The sequence below is a fragment of the Jaculus jaculus genome, chromosome 15, assembly GCF_020740685.1.
Source record: "Jaculus jaculus isolate mJacJac1 chromosome 15, mJacJac1.mat.Y.cur, whole genome shotgun sequence".
NCBI classification, from domain to species: domain Eukaryota; kingdom Metazoa; phylum Chordata; class Mammalia; order Rodentia; family Dipodidae; genus Jaculus; species Jaculus jaculus.
This window is the reverse complement of record NC_059116.1, coordinates 17225219-17252721: the sequence shown is the minus strand read 5'-3', so window position 1 is coordinate 17252721 and position 27503 is coordinate 17225219. Positions and strand designations below refer to the sequence as shown.

Below are 27503 nucleotides of genomic sequence, written 5' to 3'. Positions count from 1 at the left end.
GATGTGATCAAAGAAACATTTAACACTAATTTCACATTCATGAAACAAAGATTTCCTCAAATCTGTGGCATATTTCTATGTTAGCCTATGATAAGCTGAGTTAGAGCAGATTAAATATAGTAGGCCACTGATACTGGCAAGGCACACCAACAGAGGCCTTTCAAAAGTCCAGTGGAAGAGTCCACCACCCGAGGAAAGTGATAAAATACCACCCCCCATCACCACCACCAAAAATAAAAAGTGACCCCTTCAGATCTGCAATGAATCTACAAACATATTCCAAAATCAGATGGCTCGAAGGTATGGTAGTGAATAAACAGATGTAAGCTCTGCAGCCTGCACCAGCACACCCTCACTACTACATGCACCTGGGAAACCAAAACCAAGAGGCCAACTATAGAGTACGTTTACAGAATACCTGCAAAAGCCAATGTCACTGTGCATTGTATAGCTAGGAGCAGCTACTGTGGTGGGGACCCATCAAAGTAAGGAGAAAAACAGGAGAAACTGACACAGAAATTCTGAGAAAAATAAGGATAAGCAGAGCACAGCAATACACACAAAGGCAATACAGAAGAAAGCTATTTCTGATTCAAAGTCACACCTGTCAACTGTCATCTTTGAGTCAGAATATTTTAGGAGACAGAACTATTGAGGTTAGATTAGTAGCAAGCCAAGCTGGACCGAGTACTCCTAACAGGTGAGATCTAGTCACTGTGAGGAGCCTGAACCCCCTGGGCTGAACAGTCTTTCTGAGCAGTCTGCTTGGAAAGACAAGCTCTCCCTACAATGAACACTTACAAGTCTGTGTGAGAAGACATGTTCTCCATTCAATGAACACATGTTAGCTCTAACCCTTCTCCTCTGAGAACATCTCCACTAAGAAAGCAAGACTAGAAGATATCCCCTCCACGGCCATCAATATAAAACAGAGAAATCCCGAAATGCCAAAATCAAAGAAAGATTCTCATCATGACATGAGCAATTTAAACAACAAAATGCAACAATTATTCCAAAACAATAATGATTTTATAAAACTTTACATGTCATAAAAGTCATGTATTTATGGTACTAGACAACAAGGTAGTCATCTTTTCAATGCTTATTAAAGTTTTATAAAGACTTTATTTATTTATTTGAGAGAGGAAGAGACACATAGAGAAGAGAATGGACGCATCAAGGACTCCAGCCACTGCAAACTGAACTCCACATGCATGTGCCACCTTGTGCATCTGGCTTATGTAGGTCCTGGGAAATCGACTCTGGGTCCTCAGACTTTGCAGGCAAGCACCTTAACTACTAAGCCATCTCTTCAGCCCTCATAAGAGTTTCATCCAACACAGAATAGGGAAGTTTTTATAGTAGTTGGAAGACTAAATAAGAATCTTTCTTGGCTGCACAGAAAGATATGGGGTAAACCATTTCAAAGGAGAACATGGTAATACTATCTCAAAGCACAAAATTGGCTCAGAGGTCATCTTTGACCATCATGATGTACTTGGCCTGGATTCTCTGTTCACTCACTAATGTAAGGTACCTGTGAAGTCACCACTAGATCTGACCAGTGCATGGCAGATTGTAGCATTATTTCTGAGAATTGATGACATTCTTTACTTGCTTTTATGCTTTATTTTCATCATTAACACCAGCAGTAGGATTCTTAAGATTAGATATTATGTTTTTAATCACTTTAGAGGTATTAAGTACATTTGGCAAACAAAGCACGATAAACGAAACTATGCTGAGAATTGCACACTGTGTTTCCTCAATGCTGACGGAGGCACTCTGACACAGAAGCCTCCAGCCCATGCTCAATGCAAACATGACATCTGCAGATACAGGAAATAGGTGCATTCACTCAACTATCAGTAAAATGATGTATGAATCATATATGCAAAAGCCAGCAGCTCGCTACAAATGGAAGAGCTCTAAGGTTGGAGAGTTGGCTAAGGGGTTATAATAACTTATTTTCAGTGTTAGCCAGCCCAGGGTTCAAATCCCCAGGACCCATGTAAAGCCAAATGCACAATATGGCACAGTCCCTGGAGTTTGTCTGCAGTGGTAAGAGGCCCTAGTGTAACCACTTTTATTCACTCATATTCTTTCTCTCTCATAAACAAGTGAAATATTTTTTAAAAAACCTCTTTATACACAAAGGCATGATTTTCAATATATAAAAAATGTTTGAATGTGATAGAATAAAAGTTAAAACAAAGACAATAATGCCGTCTTGAGAACATTTATGGGAATAGGTAAAATATCCATTTAGACCACTTATGTGACACCTTACATTTAGCCTTAGTAATATTTGTTAGCAACATGACTATTTATTTACTTTTATTTCTTTACTTGAGAGGGAGAGAGAGAGAGAGAGAGAGAGAGGGAGAGAGAGAGAGGCAGATAGAGAGATTAGGCATGCCAGGGCCTTCAGTTACTGCAAATAAACTCCAAACGCATGTGCCACCTTGTCCATCTGGCTTACACAGGTCCTGGGGAATCAAACCTGGGTCCTTTGGATTTTCAGGCAAGTGCCTTAACACCTAAGCTATCCCTGAACCCCTATGATTATTTTTTACCCTGAAGTAGGGTCTCATAGTGTCTATGAACTGCAGAGAAGTTGCTCCTGAATGACCTCAGATGCAAAGTGACTTCTGGGGTAACCTTGGGAACTCAGCTTAAAAAAAAAAAACAAGCAAACAACAGAAACACTTAGACTTTTTGTTTTCCTCAATTTTTTTCATTTATGATAAAGAGAGAAAGAGAGTGTGTGCACGCATGTGTACTCCAAATGCATGTGCCACCATGTGATTATGGCCTACATGGGTTCTGGGGAATCAAACCTGAGTCCTTAGGCTTTGCAGGTAAATACGTTAACCACCAAGCCAAATCTCCAGCCTAGGACCTAAGCTTTTAACAAGGGTATGTGGCTATGTTTCAGGAAAAGTTTTGGGAAAAAGAATTAATGCTAATAAAATAAAAATTAAATTAGTTTAAAAAAATGAATAAAACTAGTATATTCACACATCTTTTATAATAAGCACTGTAGTACTTCCTCTAAACCTTTCTTCATCTTCAAACTTGTCCTCACATGTCAACAATAGCAAAGAATGTAAATGTTAAATTTAGAAGGAAAAATGTTATAAATTTTTGTTACCCAGGAATGAGCCTGTCATTGTCTACTTGCCAAAAATATACAGTATGGTCATATTCTACAATTATAAGTAAGAATAAGAAAAAGGCAGTCCAAACACTACTAAAAACTAAGAGCTTGTAAGGTGTTACCATTTTGATATACTGCTAAGAAATGTGAGGTCAGGTGTGCCAGCATAGACATGTAACCTTGACACTGAGAAGGACAGAGCAACAGATGTCAAGTTGTAGGCCAGCCTCAGCTACATAGCAAGACTTAATTCAAAAATATAAAAATAAGCCGGGTGTGGTGGCGCTCCCCTTTAATCCCAGCACTAGGGACGCAGAGGTAGGAGGATTGCCGTGAGTTTGAGGCTACCCTGAGACTACATAGTTAATTCCAGGTCAGCCTGGACCAGAATAAGACTCCACCTTGAAAAAAAACAATATACATTGTGTGTGTGTATGAATTTTATGATGATATTTTTATGTCTGAGTAATGTGAATGTACTACAGATGAGTATTATATTTAACATGGAAAGATAGCATGATGACACCTGTATTAATACTAGAGTCATGGTACTAAAAGAGCAAGGGCTGGCACAAGAACAGACATGTGCATGAGTGGGAAGGAACTGGGAATGAGAACAAGCATGGGAAGGAAGGGGAAGGGAAAAGGAAATAAAATGGAACAACTTGGAACAGAATGGGCTAGAATGATAGAATGACTAAGACAGAAGTTTACAGAGCTATAGCAATATGACTTTTGACAAAGATGTCAAGAACATATGATAGAAAAATGCCTCTTTAACAAATGTTACTGGATATACACATACAGAAGGATGAAACTAGAGTCATATGTCTTACTCTTTACATAAATCCATTCCAACTGTAAAAAGACCTTAATGAAACACCTGAAAATATACAGGAACAACTTCAAGATCTAGGCATGGGAAACAACTGTCTAAATAAGATGCCAAAAGCTCAGAAAAAATAGGATAGGAATTGACAAACAGGACTGTATCAAATTAAAAGGCCTTTGCACACCAAAATAAATAAATAAATAAATAATACAACAGAGAAACAGACAGATTAAGGACAGAATTTTTTTACTATCTATGCGAACAAGAGTAGGATTAATAACTAGTATATATGAAGAACTCAAAAGTTACAAACAAAATAGGAAAAACTTCAATCAACAATGGGCTATTGAACTGAATAGATACTATTCTAATTAATATAAGCAGCAGATAATACTTTAAAATACCCAATATCTTCAGCCATAAGGGAAATGTAGGTTAAAATCACACTGAGATTCCATCTCACCACACACAGAATGGCAATTATCAAGAGAAAAATAACGTTGCCAAAGATGTATGCAGTGGGGACTGGCATCTTTCCTGTGGGTGAGAATGCAAGTTAGTACGATCACTCAGGACAGCAGAGTAGCAGATTCTCAAAGAACACAAATAGAATTACAATATGGTCCAGCTATACCACTCCTAAATATACCTAAAATAAGCCAAGTCAGCACACAACAGTCACCTAGAAGAATATGCAAGGAAAACGTGGCATACATACACAATGGAGGTTTTTACTCATCCATAAAGAAAAAAATAATGCCATCTGCAAGTAAATGGATGGGTCCCATCTTAAGTGAAATAAGCCAATCTCACAGAGACAAATACAAGTTTTCTCTCATATGTGGAATCAAGGGCATAACAACAACAACCAAAAGGCATAAAAGGAAAAGATGAATTATTAGGAATGTATAATGTGAAAGAATAAAAAGGGATTGGAGAAAAGGGAAGGAGAGTTAAGAATGAGTAATAGTGGGGTAAAAATGACTAAAATACATTACATGGTGCACATATGGAAATGTTGTCATGAAACTCAAAATAACTAATATCCAGTAGCAGCAATAATAAATTTTATTTAAGCAATAGAAAATATAGTCCTACTTGAATAGAAACTTCCATCTGCATTATTTCCCATGACCCCTTGCTCTGCCAGATCTCCATGAAAGGAGAAAGCCAAAGATATGACTTACACCTTAGCAACTGAAAATTTCAATGATTTTAACTGAAAGCAACTACTTTTAAAATGCAGCCAGGCATGGTGGCACACACCTTTAAGCCCAGCACTCAGGAAGCAGAGGTAGGATGATCACCCTGAGTTTGAAGCCACCCTGAGAAGACAGAGTGAATTCCAGGTCTGCCTGTTCTATAGCATGACCCTACCTCAAAACAACAACAACAAGAAAAAATTATGAAAGGCTAACCAGTTATATACATGATGATTATGTCGCATCAAGACAACCTGTAAACCAAGAAAGTGGGCCCACAGCATCATTGGGAAGAGGTCTCTTGGGAAGGAAGACACCGAGGTGCACTGTGTAAGTAGAAGAAAAATGTAACTGTGCTGGCTCAGAGGAGCACACTCATATTGTGTCTGCAAATCATAACCTCACTCAAGTAAGCTCACAGGGACCTGTGCTGGCTCGCAGTAGCACACTCATATTGTGTCTGCAAATCACAAACTGACTCAAGTAAGTACAATTATATCTTGAGAAAGAAAATGCATCACATACTATTAAAATGAACCACTTAGATTTGAGCCAGATACATACCTTTGTAAGGAGAACAAAGTAGTATGTGCAAAGTTGTATATCAGCCTTCAAAGTAGTAAGAAATAACTACAAAGGATGGGAAAAAAATCTAGAGAAGGTTTCACAGAACGAGGCAAAATCTGAACCTTGAGAAAATTATACAATGTACACTGACTCCAAACTGAAGACAGAGAAAGGAGGCTTTCAGTATGACAATGACCAAAAATATTAAGCAATAGGCAGAAATGTCTCCCCATTTACCTTGTCCCTCTTTCTATACTGGACACAGCAAAGGTTGGCTTTAGGATGACATCATTCATAAAACAAGAGGACACAATACAATTAAAACCCAAGATAATGGATACCTCCCTGAAAAGCACATTTTATACTAACACCATATGCTAGTAATATGTAAAAGTAAACATACATTGATTCCTATGAAATGAAATATATTGAGTTTGTTAAATATTATTTTGTAAAATACCATTTTGTATGATATGACCTGAGGGGGTACTAAGATATCAATCAGTATGAAGAGAAAATGTCATGATTCCTTTAAATAATTTATTTGTTAAAAGAGAGACAGAGAGAAGACAGACAGAAAGAATGGGCATACCAGGGCCTCCAGTGCTGAAAATGAATTCCATGAGCCCACTTTGTGCATCTGGCTTTACATTGGTACTAGGGAATTGAACTCTGGTCCTTAGGCTTTGCAGGCAAGTTCTTTTGAGCTCGAAGCCATCTCCCCAGCCCCCGCCCATGATTCCTTTAAAAAGGCAGTATAGCTTCAGATGAATTGAAAGACAGATGCTGTGCAGAACTTTAGGATAACCACAAGATCAGATATCTCAAATCAAATACAGATGTCAGCTTAAAATACCTTATAAGACTAAAGATAAGTGTAGAATCCCTTTGTTCTGAGCTCACAACAGATCATGTCACAGTGTCTCTAGGAGGAATTTGGGGAAGAAAACAAGTCATTCTAGCACTTCATTCTTCCACTGCAGTAAATGAAATGAAAACACAATGTTACTCATTGGTTAAAATGCATAGTCAACCTGCTTTGACACAGTTTGACAAAAATTACTTCTGAAAGTTTGTATTTCCTGAAAATTCCTCAGGAAAAAATTTACTATGGATTTCTATAACCAAGTACCAAGACATCATAAAACATAAAAAAGTTCCCATCAAAAGTCAAGCTGGAATAATGACATTGTGCCAAAGTTGATAATTAGGCATCCTGGAAGGCTGCAGTGAACATACAGGCTTTTGTTCTCTTTAAGTTTGGCACTGACGGGGAATTAGAGATGAATACTTAAGACATTTTAGTGGGCGTCCAGATGTATAAGCCACAGTATTCTAAAAGTAAATTAAGTGAAATAAGAGAAAGGAAAAAAAAACCCTGAGTTGCCAACTGGTGAAACACCTACAATCCTGAAACGTAAAGCAGCAGACACTCTTACACCTTAAGAATAAAGACGCTACTGGACTTCATGGCAGCATAAAGAAAGGTCTTAAGATTAATTTTTTGAATCAAACAACGCTATGCAAAAGCAACTGGAACATTCATTCATATAAAAGTGTATGCACAGTTCACTGACTCCACATAATCCAATATTATCTTATTTCTGCATAAGAATCAGTCAGTAAATCTAATTCTAGTAAAGATTATCAGAATACTAAACTATGCATCTTTGACCTAATCAGTGAATGAGAACTAAATAATGTAATTATAACAACTGTAGTATTATAATCTTTAGGTTTTGAAGGGGAGATGGAAAACCTAGGATAAAGAAATTTCTCACCTAAAAATAAAGGTATACATATGCATACACATTTCCCCTTCATTCTGTAATGCTCCTTAAGAAGAGAAGAAAAAGAAGATCAATTAAGTATGGAATCAACACGATAGGGACTCAAGGAACACAGGCCTCACAAGTGGACATGAACGAAATACCTGACTGATGAGCAGCAGAGGTGGAGGGCTAGGTGTATGTACTGAGAAGAGATAGGAAGCCGGGCGTGGTGGCGCACGCCTTTAATCCCAGCACTTGGGAGGCAGAGGTAGGAGGATCGCCACATGTTGGAGGCCACCCTGAGACTACATAGTGAATTCCAGGTCAGCCTGGGCTAGAGTGAGACCCTACCTAAAGAACAAGTGGCTGAAAGAGGTAAGAAGATAAGGTAATGTATTTGACTCTGAAATACAACAGATGATGAAAAGGCTTATTTGCAAGTGTCATATACAACATGAAGCAGAAGAGCAAGACACTGAAGGAGTAACGAGGCAGCACCCTTAGAAGTCAGGGTTCAAAGAGACAACCCCACGGCAGTGCCACCTGCCGGCTATTTTTCCTGGAGCCTCACACACCATGTTCCAGCAGCAGCCAAAGTCTTCTTGATCTGAATATAACTCAGGTGCACAGTCTTGGCCTCATAATCCTCTCTGCCCACCCCCAATGAAATATCCTCAATAGCCACTGTTTCCTAACCAGTGCACACAGCCCTGTGATCTCGGCACTCTCCAGTGGCCTCCGTCTTCAAAGATTGTCAAAGGTCCATGTGCTCAGGAACTGAAGAGCCACACTGCCACACTGCTCCCAGGAGTCCGCTGTGCTCGCCCCGGCAGTGCTCCAGAGCCACACTGCACTTGAAAGGCAATGAGTTTCTTTGATGCCCAGTAAAGGAACACCTCAAAGAAACATTCCCAGAAACAGAACCTTATTTACTGCCACCCATCCCAGTCTCTCTCTTTTACGTATGAATTGTCTGTTCACCCATATACTCAGTATATCAGCTACAAAGTAAAGCCTAAAAGAAAAGAGGGCCGGAGAGATGGCCTACTGGTTAAAGCATTTGCCTAAAAAGCCTAAGGACCCAGGTTTGATTCCTCAGTACCCACATGAGGCAGATGTATAAGGTGGGACATGCATCTGGAGTTCATCTGCAGTGGCTAGAGGCCCTGGAGTGCCCATTCTCTTCCCTCAACTTATAAATAAATAATAAAGTGTTTTTTAATTATGTTTAAAACAAAAGAGGTGGTGTCATCTTCAAGCACTGCACATGGTCTGTTAAGGGATACAGAAGAAACTGGCAAATGTCCATTCCAACAATAAAGAGACAGATGAGTAAGATGTACTTATTGCCACTCCTATAAAACCTATTAAACATGAGTAAGTGCTGCTTTTCCCAAAATTTTTAAGTATTATGGATACCTATAAAAAAAAACAGTACTTTCAAAAAATAAAAATGACATAGTACTCATATTTATATAAATGGCCAGGAAGAATACACATAGAAATCTGTAAGCTTAAAATGAGATATATATTAGAAAATTCAGAAAAATATCTGACAATGTGACATACAGTAGTAATTATTAAAATCTTATCCCTAACAGGGATGATGACACACATCTTTAATCCAAGCACTGAAGAAGCAGAGGTAGGGGGACTGCTGTGAGCTGCAGGCCAGCCAAGGACTAAGAGTGAGTTCCAGGTCAGCCTAGACCACAGTAAGACCAACTTGGAAAAAAAAAAAAAAACTAACAAAAATTCTTATTCCTACAATAATGACAGTTGCTTCTGAAGTAAACACGTTGTGTTAATATAACGACTGAGCAGAGAAAAGAGCAGGATTTCTGACACGCTGCTAGAAAGTCCCGGTACAAGGCAGGAGGCGGCGCCCTCCTTGTGAGGACACACTCAGCCTGCGCAGGAGGCAGCCCTGAGGAACAAGCACTTGGAAAAAGTAACAGGAAACTCTGAGAAATGAAGCCAGTGAGGGGTACACAAATATGCACAAAGTTTCCATCAAACAGGGAAAGGACATTTTAAAAGTGTCTAATAATAGAGCCATACAGTGCTCAACAAAGCTCCAAAGCCAAGGGGCTCTAAAAATACATGCTCTTGCAGAAAAGTACTGACTTAACTTCTAACAAAGTCCTTTTGCAATACTACTCTTGAATTATGTGGGATTTGATTTATGAGAGGTTGTTAAAATATATCACTCACATAAAATGGGGTTTCCCCATGAGGGGGGGGGGGAGAGATGAAACTGGAAATAACAGTAGTAAATAAATCGCATTCCCTGAAGTCCTTCCCAGTTGCAAGAGATGGGTCACAATTCTGAGCTTCCCAGCAGTAAACATAAAGAGGAAAACTCAATTACATACATGATTCGCTGGTACCCCAGACTAAGACGACAAATCGTTACAGAAAAGCACAAATTTTCCTGGAATAAAGAAGAATTATTTCCCTGAGTCTTACAAGGAAAATATGACAAATTTTCATGAACAGAATCCCAAACATTGTATTTACAACAAATTATAAGGTTATTTCTTAAAATGTTCTTAAATTTAAGTCATTAAGAAAATTGCTTTTGGTGGAGGAAGGAATCAAAAACAATACAATGAGGGAAATCAGCTCGCTAGCATCAAGGAAAAAAGTGAATGAGAAAGAGAAAGAGAAAAGAAAGTGGGGAGGAAAAGGGGGAGGGAGGAAGGAAGAAAGGAAGGAAAGAAAGAAAAAGGTGCCAGAGAATGTAGCCCAATGGGAAAGCTGTTTACATAGCCATCTGCAACACCCTGTGTTTGACCCCACACATGCAAAAATAACAAAAAAGAAAAGAAACAAAAAAGGAAAAAATAATAAAATGTACATGTATTCAGGACATCAAACTATACTATCAAATCTTTGTGCCCGGCCATTCCATGTAGCCCTTGTGCAAGTAGAGGAACCCAGTGAAGGAATGAGCCCAAAGAATGCGCTCTGGCCCTGCCCCAGAGGTGAGCTGTGGGATGGGGTGCATGTTCAACATTCTACACCACATGAGGACTTGTATCACTTTTCAGCTCAGAAGCTGACAAAGCAGAAGTTAGGAGACCCACACCTTCACCAGTGTACTGCTCACAATGCAAAGCAAGACCATCTTAAATCATCATCACAAACACAAAGATTTGCAAGCCTGAAAAAGACCACCGCCATGGACCTGAATTAACTGTCAGGTGAAGTCAGTAAGTCACAGACTAACATTTCCTATAAAACAACGACCTTGGCTTTGAATGGACTGATGCAATTCTTCCCTATCTTCCCATAGAGAAATGATCCTCTCACTGGGCTTTCTCTCCATTCAGTCCTCTGTTGTCATACAATCACAGAATGTTATTTAATCGTCCACACATGGAGATATGGGAGAAGAGGAAGAAAAGGGAGTCCTCGACACATGCAAAGGGAGCATTAAAAAAATAATAAAACCTCCTTACTTACTAAACAAATGAAGATGGAAAGAAATCAACTTTTCTTCCACTTTAGCCCAACAGAGGTGAGTTTCTTCTGCAAATATTTTTATAGCCAACAGTTCATTTAAAAAAACTGTATTTTTCCTAAATTGCATGGGGTGGGGAGTAAAGGACTACAAATTATTTCCATGGAAGAAATGAGAGGAGACCCACAGAGAGTGGATAATGGGAAGAGCCCGAACCTTGAAACACAAGTGACAGAGGAGCTTCATAAGACAAATTCCAGAGAAACGGGGGGTGGGGGGGGCTTGCACATCGAGTGATTACCAGAGCTCACCCATGAGAACAGCCACCCAATGCCATGAAAAGCAGCATAATCGGCCTATGGCGTAAATACTGAAGGAAACAATCCTTTCATAAAAGAAACCATACACAAGCGAACAGCCTAGTCAAAGGAAAATTACCTCTTTAAGATGGAGGATGCAGTGGCAAGTGTACCTTAACAGACAAGATGACACACTTTAAAGAAGGTCTTTTCTAAGATGAAGCCATCAGTGTAGGACACCATATGCCATTCAGGCATCAATAAAACGCACAAAGATGGCAATGACATCTTGGAACGACCCAGCATGCCCTTGAACAGAGCAACGGCCACGGCGGCCAGGGCGTGGTGGGGTCTTTGTTGTGGTTTTGTGGTGTGTTTTGCGTTGTTGTTGTTGTTGATCTCTACATATGTCATGGAAAGGGATGACACCTACACCTTAAATTGAAAACCCAGAACACCATAATGCTTCAACACAATTCTAAGCTGCTCTCTTTTGAGAAAAAAAGAGAAAAGGAAAGAGACAAGGAAACCTCCAAAAGCCCTGCGCGTGCCATCCCATGTGCGTGCTGCACACAGAGAGGAAGCATCACCAGAACGTCATCTCTGTCCCAGATAGGAGATGGGGGAGAGATCTCACTCAGGCGGAATAAAAGTAGGGTTGTGAGGACAGCTAATCCCAAGTCTCAAATGTCTGATAAAAGAGGAAGGGCCAGAACAAATCTCAAAGTACATTAACCTGAAAGAGAACAGACAGAAAACCCATTCAGCAGAACAGATACACTGGGCAGTCTTGGCCCTGGGCAGGGCCCACAATAGCACACGGCTATGCTAACCACAGGCACTACCTGGCCACAGTTGCCATAGTTTAGCAATCCAAGCGGGGCTTCCCTGAAAGACGGAGGTTTCAATCTGGCTATTTATTACAACAATGCAGGCATGGAGCTGGAGAGATGGCTTAGTGGTGAAGGTGCTGGTCGACAAAGCAAAAGGACCCAGGTTTGATTCCCCAGCACCCATATAAAGCCAAATGCACAGGTGGCACATACACCTGGATACATCTATAGTGGCTAGAGGCCTTGGTGTGCCCATTCTTTTACTCTCTCCTTTCCCCACCACCTCTCTTTTATCTATCTATATATCTATATCCATATATCTATATCTATATCTATCTATATATCTATATATGTATATATCTACATATCTATATCTATATATAGAGAAAGATATATATATAAAGGAAAGCAGGTATATTTGGGCTATCAGTCATTTAACTGTTGCAGTTTATTGTGGACAGATTTAAAATTCTTTATTGGTGAAGTGGTTGGATAAGCAAATAAGCCTTGCCAAGGAACTCCCAGAACAGATGTTTCCAGATGGTACCAACCTTACACACATGTACACACTCTTGTGAGCTGAAGAAACCATTTCCTGCTATCCAGGCTAAGGTGCAAAAGCAGCTGACTCCAGGCACCACACTGCACAGGCCATCCAATTTCTGTGTCACACACCTGTAGTTCACAGGAGACACTTGCCATGGCTGCACTAATGTGGTATCTGTGCAAAAGTTTATTCTCTAGATTGTTTGAGTGAATTCAGAGTCCCAGATAAATTCAGGCTCCTTTATATAGCAGAGATAATTATTCATGTAAAATAGGGATTACTTTAGAATGAACTTGCAAATTAGTTGAAGTTTATCATGTTAAAATTTGAGTTAATGTGGCTATATTCAGCTGCTTGTGTTTAAGTGTAAAAGACTTCACAAATATTGTAGTATACTATCTTAATGCAAATTTAGGGATAAAAATTAAATTCTTAGAAAACCTATTACTTCAAGTGTTCCTAATATCTCTTTCAAAAAACAAATTTAAAGTTATTTTTCTTCTTCAAATGATAGTTGTGCTGACAAAATTTATTGGTTCATCAAACTTTATAGTACAAGTACACAAATTTATTTTTAATAAATTATTATTGCACATATCAGCCAAATCACAAGGCCTAAATACTTAGAAAGAAAATGCATTATTAATTTAATTGTCACACCCTATTTAGCTAACTTCTATTACTATTTGGATTAATATGCAATGCATTACAGAAAAGAATCAAATTCCAAACTTGAAAAATAACATGATTATATTATCCTGGAGAATTAAAATATAGCAAGCTTGCAAAACTATAGCCAAGGCATTAAAGTTTCAAATAGGTAAGAAAAATGTTTAACATAATTCAGAAAAGTTACCCCTAAACTGACAGTTCAACATGCAAATAGTTCCCTCACTTCTTCAAAATAAAAACAGAAAGTAAGGAGGAGTGCTTTGGCATGACCCATGGGACCATGCTAGATGACGGTCTTCTCCAGCTATAGATCCTTATGGGAAATTCTACTGCAGCTGAACTGCCAGAACTCTGATTCAACATCTTTACATAACAATTATGCCAAGCAAAAGGGCATAGCATACAAAGAAATCTTAATGTGAAAAGAAATTCAAAGATTTAGGTGGTGACAACCAGGGAGACTCAAAACTTATCTACATGCTGAGAAGTGACAATGCACTGGTCAGCACTGAGAAATCTCTATCATGCCCTCCAAGACAAGACAGACCACTGGGGGGTGGGGGGCACTTTTCAGGAAGAATGTTAAGATCCAAAAGATAGAGACGAGTGCTTTGGAACACTATCTTATAGGCACAAAGTGTCTATTGCATCCATGACCTCACAATAGCTATGGCTACCTGCAAAAGACCTGGATAATATGGGTGCAATTTTTAAATGCCATCAAAATAAAAGAAGGACTAGTTGGAAAGAAGCAGGGGTTCAGTGAAAAGCAGACAGGAGAGGGGTAACAAAGGAAGGTGGAGGAAGGAGTTATGAAGGGGGTAATATTTTACGTATGTATAGAAGTTGTCAACCAAAAGTTAATTTAAGGAAAAAGAAAACTGAAAGATTTCTGGCTGAGATGAATGCTACCTCCAAAAATATGTAACCATAATAATTCAAAGAATAAAGAACCCAGGCCCCTTTCTATCTATCTCTGTAAAGGTAAACAGAGCTTGTAAAACACACGTACACCCTACAGGTCACAAGGTGAAAGCGGAGTGACCTTAGAGCCAACGTATCTTTTCTGGCTTGATTTTGAATCTCCCTTTATGTGTTTGGAACTAAAATATGTGAGAAGGGGAAATGTCCTGAAATGCATAGAATAAGGTAAAAAGAAAAACTGAGCAGTAAATCTATGACTCAAACTCACGTTATAATATATAGAGGGAGGGGATCAACTACTTGAAGAAAATTATTATATTTACATATGGGTGAGACTATGAAATATGAACAAACATAAATTATATTGCATCTTTCTGGTTCTCACTACTCATATCTATAAAATTGGAATAATACACTTCTTACTAAAATTACAGAAAGAGTGAAACATAAAATTTTTTAAAAAAACATAATTCAGACAGAAGTTTTCAGTTTTACTTAAATGAGTATAAAACTTAACTTTCACAAGGACTAAATTACTCTTTTAAAACATACAAATTTCTGTACTTTTAAGAAAAATGTATCCATGGCATGCCTGCTCAATGCACACATTTTAGCTATAATTATATGTATACTGCAACAAAGGAAAGCATCAGAAACTAAAATTACATGTACAAGAAGCCCGACACGATTCATTTATGCCCACACTATAATGTTATGGAAACCAATACTCCAATTTAAAAATAAAAGGTAGAGTCAAAATTTAAAAGTGTTTTAAAGGGCTATTCCACATTCTCACATGTGATTATAATGCCTCTCGAGTGGTAAAAAAGGCACCATATTGAGATGTAGATGTAACTGGAGAAATCTGGACGCTATCTTGGGGGTTTTGAGGGAAGCTGAGCATCTACCCTCAGAAAGGTGCCAGCACCACCACTGGCCCTGGGGAAAGCTGTGCACTTAAAAGAGAAAGTTTTCTGAAGTGGCCATGCTCACCTGAGGTGACACTGCTATGTATCAACTCACCTAATATAACTAAGTATGTGATGAAGCTAATTATGACATACAAGCAAGAAAAAAAAAAGAAAGAAAAAGAAAAAGAAAAAGAAAAAGAAAACCTGGCAGCTGATGACATAATAATTGTAGTGTTATTTTTCACGACATGGCAACTGGAATATTATTTGGAAGATGACACAAGCACATTCCTTTTTAGTATCAGCAATGTTTAAGTCTACAACAAGGACTCAAGAAATGTAATTTTAAAACTTCGAAATAAAAATACAAAAAAAAAAAAAAAACCTCAGATAACATTTGCTTTTTTAAAACATTTGTCACAACATACGCTAACGTGCTTACAGAGGTCAATTCTCTCCAACTTAATTCTAGTTTTAGGAGGGTGCCAAAGCACCCCAAAAATCTTTTCAAATATTTCTTGAGTAAAATTTTTTACCTAATATGTGCTAACACATTTTTCTGGGCAGATAACAGAGTGTATGCTATTCAAGGAGAATGTCACAAATGCAAAACAAGATGGGCTGACTTGATAAAAATTCTAGAAGTCCTTTCATTAAGTAAAGCCTAAAGTATAAAAGCAATTATGCTGTTAAATAAAAAATACATAGGACTCAAAATTACCTTTCTTTTGGGGTGCCAACTCCATGTTTGCCTAGTAGATGAGTATTTAAGTGCTTCTTCATTACAAAAGCGACCCTGGAAAATGAAAGAAAGTCAATTATAGAACTGAACCTTGACTCTGTTGCAAATTTATACAGACAGCACTTAAGGATACTACTTAAAAAAAATTATATATATATGAACATAGCTTGCAAAGCTTATTAAAGTGGCACAGGTTTTAAACAAGAAGCCTGAATACACAGTAAAGGCAGTGTAATAAGTTTTTAAGTTGATGGATCCCCTTTCTGGTTAGGGCAAGCTAAGAATTCCTTAATCACTCTCTCCACTATCAAATGGCCAGAGTGTAAGGAGTCTAAGTGCACTAGCCCCTTCCAGTCACACTTCAATCACAAAATTACTTGAGAAATGTATTAAATGTGTAAAAGATTATAAAAGACAAAATGGATACCTTTCATGAAGCTTTTTAAACCACAATAATGATTTGGGGAGGTTTTTAAAAATGGAATAAACGTTTACGGGTCTTTACCACACAGACACATATGCATGCATGTGCACACTCTATGTGCTTTAGTGCCAATAAGATAGCCATGTAACTAAAACGTACAAAAACACTCTCAAACATACTACTTTATTTTACATATGAGTCAGTTATGTAATTCAGTATTGCTGATTCTACAGGCAAACAGAAGGGAAAGAATCTATGGCCACAGCCTTCACCAAACATAGCTCAACACCAATAGAACTAAGTTATGTAATTATTTAAAACAATTTAGGTTTCATTAAGACACATCAGACTAAAATGATTCACTTGATTGGAAAAAAAAAATTACTATTGTAACTTTCAGTGTAAAAGGGCTTGCAAACATTTTTTGTTAATTATGTATTACAGCTGTCCTTCATAAAGTTAATTACTAATAGCTGAAAGGCAACAGAATTTATTTGCATATGTACATGAAAGGCATGACATATGCAAAAATATGATTTTAATTAGCATTCTATGATATGAAAGGCTACAAATCAGAATGGCATGTTGTAAGATGCTTAACATTAAACACTGAATTCATGTGGACATGTTTGCACAATGGGCAAAGTGAAGACTGTAAAGTAGCCTCACAAAGAGATTTGCAACAAAAGCAGAACAGAACACTTTCTAAACCTGAATAGTTTTTTTTATTTTAGATGTAGCCTATTTTCTTTATTTTCCTAGAACATTGAGAACCCTCGATTTAAGGAGGAAGTGTGATATTTACATTTTAAATGAGTTTGCCATGACTATTCACATAGCAGACTTGGGCACACTGGAGATGACAGTCACTCTTTTTTATATAGTAGGCAATAACAACTATAGACAATGGCTGCTTTATAACCATGAACAACAGGTCATACCATCAATCATTATAATGGAAAGATAATAATCACATTTAAAGAATCAAACTGTGATAATATTAAGTGGTGATCAAAAAATAACAGTGCAAGATTTCTATATTTGTTTCTGCTTGATTTGAACAGAATAAATAACATTTTTCATTTCTTGAAAAAAGAATACAGTAATAACAACAGTCCATTTAAGCTCTAACTTCCCTACTGTCCTCCATTTTACAATAATTAAAAAAACATAAAGCCAATAACAAAGAGCAAAGGTTAAAAACACAAAGTTGCAAAGCACAGCTTCTATAGATGCCCACATACAATTTAAGACATCTGAATTTAGAAACCACAATACAGTTTTAAAACAAAAACACTTATTAATTAAAATGCTAAAGTTTGAGGAACTGAAACAAACATACCATACTGCACACAAGAAAAAACTAAACACAACATCCTAACATCTGCCAAATGCTTAAGATTCCAAATATTTAGAGGAATGACAAATTTTTACTATTATGGGGAAATCAGGAAATGTTTATACTATGAAAATATACAATTATATTCAAATGCAAAATATTTATTCATTCACAATTTGACTAAATTGCCAATTCTTTATATTTAGGTTTAAAAATTGTATAAAATTTCAGTATAATCCTTAGTTTAGAAAGAATTTAAACCAAGGATGCCTAGCTAAGAAAAAACTGCCAACCAATTTAACAGTGCAATGATATGATTATTAAATATAGCCCATTATTCATCTACTGCCATTTACAAACTAATGATCTACCATATAAAACATATTTTTACATTTATAATCTACATACACCCAGAAATAAAAATAACCCCTATCTGAAAATCTACTCAACTGAATGGTCTGATCTAAGGGACACTCATGCATGTATGCCTTCACACCTCATCTCAGAATGGTAATTGACCACTGATGCCATGCCTTCCTAGATTTTCCATCCTAGAGCCATGACGAGGGCAAGTGGCACTAAGCAACGACACTCGTCTTTCATGGGCGCTTAAGTACTCATGCTCCCCTTTAATTCACAATTTCACCAAAGGTCAAAAATAGCTCTAGGCAGTTGTAGTGCATAGAAAAGTGCTGCCCTTGGGAAATTAAGAACTTGGGAGAGAGACAAACAGCAAAGGAAAAATGAAAAACATGAAGTCCACTTCATGGTGGAAAGTTGAGGAGAGAAAATAATGGAGGTTCTGAAGTATTGGTGGAGGGGTTAAAATTCTATCTGGGTAGAACTCCATTGTATAAATGTGCAATATCTTCATTATCCATTATTCTACTCAGCGATAAAGAAAAATGAAGCTATGAAATTTTCAGGAAAATGGATGTATCCATTAAGTGAAGTAAACCAGGCCCAGAAAGCCAAGCATCGCATGTTCTCTCTCATATGTGGATCCAAGCTACAGATGATTGGACTTCTGTGTGAGTAGGAAGAAAACTCAGTAGCAAAGTCCAGTAAGCTAGAAAAGAGATATAAAAGGGAAGAGAAGGGAAGGGAGTACCTAATAGGATGGTATTGAATATATATATAAGTAGAAGAATAGATTAATGAGGGTGAAAAGGCCCAAGTGAGGTCAGGGGAAGGGACTGAGTAAAGGAAAGATGGACGGAGGGCTAATCAAAATCTAAGAGAATATAAATAAATCATATGGAAACGTACTTTTTTGGACAATGGAACATTCAGGAGCCATAGATTGTTGCTAGAAAATTTTTAGTGCCAGGGATGGGATATCTTCCAGTGAGTTGTTGGACAGGGAGGTCCCTGATGCACCCAAAACATTACAGGCCATTACTGAGGCCCTTGGTTTCACACCAGGAATCGATGGTAAGACCCTATTGCTGAAGACTCCACATACTTGGGCCATAAGGCCACTGAGAAATCCTGCTGGAACTGAGTTAATAACCTCCTCCATGTAGACCAGCTGACGGAAAGTTGGAAGAAGCCATTCTTCATGCAGTTCAATGGGAGAAAGAGAAATCACCAATGAAGATACTCAACAGTGGACAATGCAAGCTTTATATTTGGCCAGCCAGGCCAAATGAGCCAATGGGTGCAATAATGGCACATCTGTCATGGTGAAAACCAACTACCCTCTAATTGGACTGGAGGCCCGCTCCATGGGAGGAAATACATCCCTAAGATAGAAAACTTAAAATAGGGGTAGTCATGAGGCCTAGGGTGTAACATTTGCTGCTGTCAGGCTAAATGTATATACTATGCTCATCAAACTGGCCAGTAACCACTTCTCTTAATGTTCATACCATTATATTAATGCTACTCTCACTTTTGGTTATAGAACCTTCTCTTTTCAGATGTCAGGGACCATGGGATGACTCAAAAAGCACTATGGAGCTGAGAAGAAATGACAGAGGGGTGCTCAGCACTGAAGTATCTCTATAACATGTTCCAAGGCTCAAGGCCCATTGTGAAAGAGGTGGCAGAAAGAATGTAAGAGCCAAATGAAAGGTAGGACTCCTTATTCATTTGTGAGCAGATGGAGACCAAGAGACAGAGAATGGGTATGCCAGGGCCTTCAGCCATTGCAAGTAAACTCCAGATACATGTGCCATTTTGGGCATCTGGCGTTATGTGGGTACTGGGGGAAATCTAACCCAGGTCATTAGGCTTTTTAGACAAGCACCTTAACCACTGAACCATCCTTCTAGGCCCAGAAATATTTTTAAATAACATGACTTGACCTTAAAAGCTCATGCCACTTGTTGTTATATATAATTTTTTTTGTTATTTTGCTGAATATATCTTTTTTGATTAATAAGGTATAACAATTCTGAAAATGACCTAAAGTGAATGGGAAATTTTTCTACTAATGTTAGATGGTAATTTTAATTTTTAATGGTACATTTAATATAGGTGAATTATAGAGTTTCATGTTTTGCAAGTCACCCACATCCGATTCACAGAAGTGAGTGGGTATGCTGTATTGCATGGTAGAGGTACTAAGCATGCACACTGAACTAAAAGTTGTGAATGGGTATTGTAATCCAAAGACACTGGAGGTGGAGAGGGAGGGAAATGTATTCAAACAGGCATGCATGTGCATACATCAAACACATACATGAAACACTACACATACTGTGCACATGCCCCTGAAAAAAAAGCATACTATTATGCCTCATAGTTAGCAGATGACTTTGTTTTTTTTAAAAAAAAAAAATTTTTATTTATTTATTTGAGAGCGACAGACACAGAGAGAAAGGCAGATAGAGGGAGAGAGAATGGGCGCGCCAGGGCTTCCAGCCTCTGCAAACGAACTCCAGACGCGTGCGCCCCCTTGTGCATCTGGCTAACGTGGGACCTGGGGAACCGAGCCTCGAACCGGGGTCCTTTGGCTTCACAGGCAAGCGCTTAACCGCTAAGCCATCTCTCTAGCCCCAGATGACTTTGTTTTAACAACTCCTTACAACTTCACCAGTACACAGTGAAGGCATGATCAGCTCATCCTGAGAGAAGAGGAAATTGGGGATCAAGGATTATAAGTGAGTCTGACTTTTTGAAGGAAAAGAGCTGAAAATGCAAAAGTAGGTTCATGTTCATGACCTTTATACAGAACTCTCTGAATCAAACGAACTTGTAACTAAGAAAAAATTAGTCTCATGCAAAGTAAGAAAATATTACAGGAGAGAGAGAAATCACCACTGAAGATACCAAACAGTGGACACTGCAAGCCTTGTATTTGGCCAACTGGGCCAAATGGGCCAATGGGTGCCAAAGTGCACATCTGTTATGGGGGAACTAACCAACCACTCTCTAGTTTGACTAGAGGCCCACTCCATGGGAGGGAATACATCCCTGATACTGAAAATCTACAACCTTAATGTTCATACCCATATATTAGTGCTACTCTCACTTTTGGTTAGAGAACCTTCTCTTTTCAAATGCCAGTGACCTTGGATGACTCAGAAGGCACCAAGGTGCTGAGAAGAAGTGACAGAGGAGTACTCAGCACTGAAACATCTCTATCACATCTCTCATGGCTCAGGGTCCATTGTGGAAGAGGTTGCAGAAAGAATGTAAGAGCTGCCAGGTGTAGTGGCGCACGCCTTTAATCCCAGCACTCGGGAGGCAGAGGTAGGAGGATTGCCATGAGTTCGAGGCCACCCTGAGACTCCATAGTGAATTCCAGGTCAGCCTGGGCTAGAGAGAGACCCTACTTCGAAAAACAAAAAACAGAATGTAAGAGCCAAAGTTAGGGTAGGACTCCTTACAACATGCTCAGACACAAAATGGCCTGGAAATCTATAACCTCACAGTACCTGACACTACCTACACAAGTCCATCATAACAGGAAGAAAAGATCATGACATCATGATTGAGAGGGGTACAAGATATGATGGAGTGGAGTTTCAAAGGGGAAAGGGGGGGGACAGAGGGAATTACCATGGTATTATGTTTATAATTATGGAAGTTGCCAATAAAAAATAAAAATAAATAAAATTTTAAAAATATTACAGAAAGAAGTGTTCACAAATAAGATGTTACTGTATACTGACAGCTTTTAAGATGAATATGAAGCTTCTGAATTAATGAATGTCAAATCAAACAATGGCTACAGAAAATAGATTATTTAAAATTAATGTTTAATAGCAAAGTACAATTATATGACCAAGAGTAAAACTAAAAATTAATGACCTGTGAAACAAATCAAATTCCAATAAAAATGACATGACTATTATCAAGAATAACTGTGCTTAAATAAAGATAAGACAGATGACAGGCAGACAGACAGACAAACAGACAGATAGATAGATGATAGATACGCAAACAGACAACAGAAAGACAGGACACCAGCAAAATGAAACAGACTGCATTGGTTCTATCATGAACAACACAAGAGTTGTTTAAACTTCAAAGTGTTAGAAATCAGAAACCTGATATGATTCATTCATAAAATACAAAACATGTTGTACAATATAATACTAAATAAAACATACATGATTTATTACATTATGCATGAAAGGAAATACTGTATGCATCATTTAAAATATATTTGTAAGCAGGTTCCCATTTTGGTTCTAACCCATGTCTTCATGAATGAATTAGTCTACCAAGCATGGTAAGTAAGCAAAACAGAAAAGAAAAAGTACTGAACTCCCAAGTTATGCATATCTAACAAATATTTTACCTTGCATGAAAGGAGCAAAAACTACAACTACATGGAAGACATTAAACAACATAAAAATTCTATTTCTCAAACTCCTTTACAAAAGCACTGTTAGTCTAAAATAATTATGCTTTTCATTAATTCTCAAATATCCCCAGATATACCTCCAAAGAAAGCTGACTCCTTTTTTGTTATAATTTTCAAATAGATGCTACCATTGCCACATCTGAAATGTACTCATAATATTACAGAAAGGAGCTAGATTCAAAAGCAGTGTAGGTAAGGGGTGTTGCTCAGACAGTAGAGTGCTGGCTTTGCATGAAGGAAGCCCCAGCAATACAAACCTAGAGTGGTGGCAGACACCTATAATTACCACACTTAGGAGGTAGAGGTAAGAGAATGAGAAGTTCAAGGACATCTTCAGTGACATGTTGAGTTCAAAACCTGTCTGAGACACATGAGACTGTATTTTAAAAATCATAATTTTAAATGCCAAAAAAATTATTTTATATTTAAGATATCTAATTGCTATTTCCTTGTTAACTGTACTAATCCATGAAATATAAAGGCTATATTTTATTATTGAAAATACCCATGAAGCAACAGAACTTAGAAAATTTATTTACAGAGTATAAACAAAATGTTAAGTCTCACACTTCTCCCAAAAGAAAACCCTTTTTGTGAAAAATAACAGTGTACTTTTAGATATTACAGAATGTTAGCTAAGGCACTAAGAAGACTCTTCCAAGATTGGAAACTTTATACTACAAACACACTCAACAAGTTCACATAACTTCCTCTATAACGAAGATGAAGAGCATTCAGCAACTGTCTTACAAGTTAATCCCACTTTCAGTTAGCAAGAACCCCCCATGAAAATTCAAGTATGACTCTTCTCAGAACAGTAAATAACAACGTGCCTCAAGACATAAAATGCATTACAGACTTACAAATATTATCGGCCTTCTAAATAATGAAAACGACCCATATTCAGGTTGTTCTGGCCTTAGTTTATATTTCTATTTGAAGAGACGTGGACTTCAAGCTTTGACTCATTGCTGTTTATGTGCCAACTCATTCAAACCTGACATCATCACATATTACAAATAAGCAACCAACCAGTGACGCACTCCCCAAATTCTATAAAGCATGTGGCAGTCAGAAGTTAAGCCCAGAAACTGAAGACTATTTTTCTTCATCTTGTGAACTGTGATCCATGGAAGGCCTCAAGTCACATGTCGACTACACTGCCTTTATGTGTTACACTAAAAAATCATGGCTGACAAGGGAGATAGTTCAACGTTTAAAGATGCTTGCTTGCAATTCCTGCTAGCCTTGGTTCGATTCCCTAGCACTTACATAAAGGTGGACATAAAGTGGCATATGGGAATGATGTTCATTTGTTGTTTGCAGTAGCAAGAAACCCTGGCATGCTGATACAAAAATATACACTCGGGCATGTGCTTGCATATACGTGCATGCATGCGTCAGCAATAATGTTCTAAATCATTTCAAAAACCAGCAAAGGAAGTCAGTGAAGGAGGTATTGAAGCAGCAGCAGTGAAGGGAAAGACGTCAGGCATGTTGAGCTGGTCTGGGTTTTCTCATCAACAATGGCATGAAGGTGGATAGGTTCATAGCCCTTAAGTGAAAGATGAAATGAAATCACTAAAACAATTCTTTTAAAAATGCAAAAAGTGCCAGGCATGGTGGCACACGCCTTTAATACCAGCACTCGGGAGGCAGAGGTAGGAGAATTGCCTTGAGTTTGAGACCACCCTGAGACTCCATAGTGAATTCCAAATCAGCCTGGGCTACAGTGAGACCCTAACTCAAAAAACCAAAAAAAAAAAAAAAAAAAAAATGTTGGCTGGGAATGTGGTGCACACCTTTGAATCCCAGCAGGCTGAAGAAGGAGGATGGCTGTGAGTTCAAGGCCAGCCTGAGACTACATAGTGAATCCCAGTCCAGCCTGAACTAGACAGAGTACCTACCTTGAAAAATCAAAAACAATAATAATTATCATCATTATTTTTTAAAGTGCCAAAAACGTTAGTAAATTATGGCACCAATGATAAACTATAAAATGAGGTTTTCCCAAACCAATGAAATCCTACAGAATAGAATTAAGAGGAAATGATGTCAGATATGGTTGTGAGTAGACTTAGTTTTATAGGAACTGAAGAAAGCATGAGGCAAAAAGAACCTGACCATCAGGTAGGCTCACTGAAATCACTAACACAGTTCAAGAAAGAAACATCAGCACAGAGCTACCAAAACTAGGATGGGGACAAGGGACAAGTAATGAGCAGAGGGAGTTCTTTTACTTGTCATCAGGTACTTCTGTGAGAAGGCAAAACATTACTATGGCAAAGGGGAATGAGCTACGCACTCACGTGTGCTCTGTGTAAGAAATCATCTGTAGGTATGCCAGGAAGTTTTGCTGGGAATCTCCTCACAAGAAAGCATTCAGAGGATGGGCCTCATCTCAGGGGTCTGCCTCACCTAGGCCTGCACACTGGGACTTTCACCGTTCCAAGGGTTGTGGTGAAGATTAAATGTGAAGCATGGCCAGGGCTTACTGTAATGTTGAGATCCCAGATAGCACTTTAGAACTGCAACGCTACAGAGATGAGGAGACCATCAGAAGAGGGCCCTGGAAACAAGACAAGGGCATACACATGTGCACACTGTAGCTATGGATCTCAGCTCCATCACTCCAGGATAAAAGGCCTTTCTGCAAAGACCCACAAAAGGACTGAAAAATAATGATGAAGTACACAATGTTAGTGAGAGAACACTACGTCTGAAATAGGGTAATAAATATTCAAGATTGTCAGATTTAAAAACACAATTATAACAAACACATCCTACTACAACCTCAACTTAAAAATAAGAAAAATGGCCGGGCATGGTGGCAAGCGCCTTTAATCCCAGCATTTGGGAGGCCGAGGTTGGAGGATTGCTATGAGTTCGAGGCCACCCTGAGACTACATAGTGAATTCCAGGTCATCCTAAACTAGAGCAAGACCCTACTTCAAAAAACCAAAAAGGGGCTGGAGATATGGCTTAGTGGTTAAGCGCTTGCCTGTGAAGCTTAAGGACCACGGTTCGAGGCTGGGTTCCCCAGGTCCCACGTTAGCCAGATGCACAAGGGGGCGCAAGCGTCTGGAGTTCGTTTGCAGAGGCTGGAAATGGCGCGCCCATTCTCTCTCTCTCCCTCTATCTGTCTTTCTGTCTGTGTCTGTCGTTCTCAAATAAATAAATAAATTTAAAAAAAAACAAAAAATAAATAAATAGTAAGAAAAATGGGGCTGGGAAGATGGCTCTGCTGTTAAAAGAACTTGCTTACAAAGCCTGTCAACCTGAGTTTAATTCCCAAGTCACTCACTTAAGAAGAATATAAAAATTGGCGCAAGCATCTGGTATTCATTTGTAGTGGCCAGAGGCCCTGGCACGCACATACATACATACATACATACATACATACATACATACATACACACACACATACACACACACACACACACACACACACACACACACAAACATACCAACCCCAACCCACCCAACTCTGGTCATGGTGGAACATGTTAGAATTTCAGCTACTGAGGAGCTTAAGGCTCTAGAAGAATTTCAAGTTGAACACAGCTGAGGCTGTAAGACTCCATCCCCCTCCAAAAAAGAGAGAAGAAACTGAAGCACTTTGGCAGCATTAAACAGATCAATGACTACAGATGAATATATCCATATGTAGATAATAGAAGCCTAAAGTAAAATGCCTAGGTATTTCAAGAAATAAAGTAATTCAATAAATGATTGCTATTAATAAATTAAGACTCTACTGAAGCATGTAATTCTGGTATTGTCCTTATTGATTAAATAAGCACAGGCTAAAATACACAAGGGTGTTTATGTCAAGGAATAAAATACTAATCAATAAATCTACCAAAAAATGGATTTCTACTTTTACATGTAATTTGTTTATAAATGTCTTCCTTGAAATTGTATGTAAACTGACATTTTTAAAAAGATACAGAAGAGCAGCTGTCGATGGGGAAATGATGGGCCAGCACAACCCCTGTCTGGTCTAAGAGGAATGCGGGACAGACTACTGGCTCAGAGCTCCACACACAGGCTGGCACCCGCTGAAGAAGCCTGTGGGTGTACAGAGTATCTCTCAGAAGTCTGCACCACAGGTTTCAGAGTCAATGACACTATTCCCAAGACCTGTACCTGCACTTCATGTAATTTTAAGACAAATTAAGAAGACAACTTTTGTCTTATTGCTATTAAAATAATTATCTACAAACTGAGTATGCCCTTAAGGATTTACATGAAAATGAATAGAAATACTGGTCACACATACTTAGTGTGTCTATCTATTGTTATAAATAAGAGCCCAAAACTGAGAATGCGAAAGGATACAATCTATTCACAAGCACATGCGCTTAGCACAGTATACGCAGGAGTGCTCTGAGTCTTGTATCAGTATTTACATACAAGGAAGGCAAACATCTTCCATGGAACTTAATAGTACATAAAATGTTGAATGACTTAATCTATATGGGATGATCCGATCAAAAACATGCAGAGATTTAAGAAGAGGCACAGAAGTGCAACTTACTGCAACCTGTCTAAACTATTTTCCTATAATGATCTACACAAACAAAAGACATGAATGTTTTAAGATAATAAAGTCAAAATTTATTGCTTTCGTATTTTTAGTACCTTTGTCGTGTAAAATATTATATACTGAAAATGCTACTTTTATGATTACTTTTTTGTTTCTTTTGTTGTTGTTTTGAGGTAGGGTCTCACTGTACCCAAACTGACCTGGAATTCACTCTGTATTCTCAGGGTGGCCTCCAACCCATGGCGATCCTCCTACCTCTGCCTCCCAAGTGCTGGGATTAAAGATGTGTGCCACCACTCCCGGCTATGATTACTTTTTATATATGGCAAAGAGGTAATATAAAGATAAAAAGAATGGGCACTTACCAAAAACATAGGGGCTGGAATATCCCCTGTAGGGAGAGGGCAGCATAGTGTTCACTATATATTGGCTCTACGTACATCAC

At 38.2% G+C, this 27503-nt stretch overlaps 1 protein-coding gene across 1 annotated transcript in view; it reads right to left on the bottom strand.

Moving 5' to 3' along the window:
* Positions 1-27503, bottom strand: part of Znf407 (zinc finger protein 407) — a 416446-nt gene that overhangs the window by 243154 nt on the left and 145789 nt on the right. Inside the window, exon 4 of the mRNA XM_004654819.2 lies at positions 15907-15981. Within this exon, the coding sequence (XP_004654876.2) occupies positions 15907-15981 (75 nt within the window). The remainder of the gene's footprint in view (positions 1-15906; positions 15982-27503) is intronic.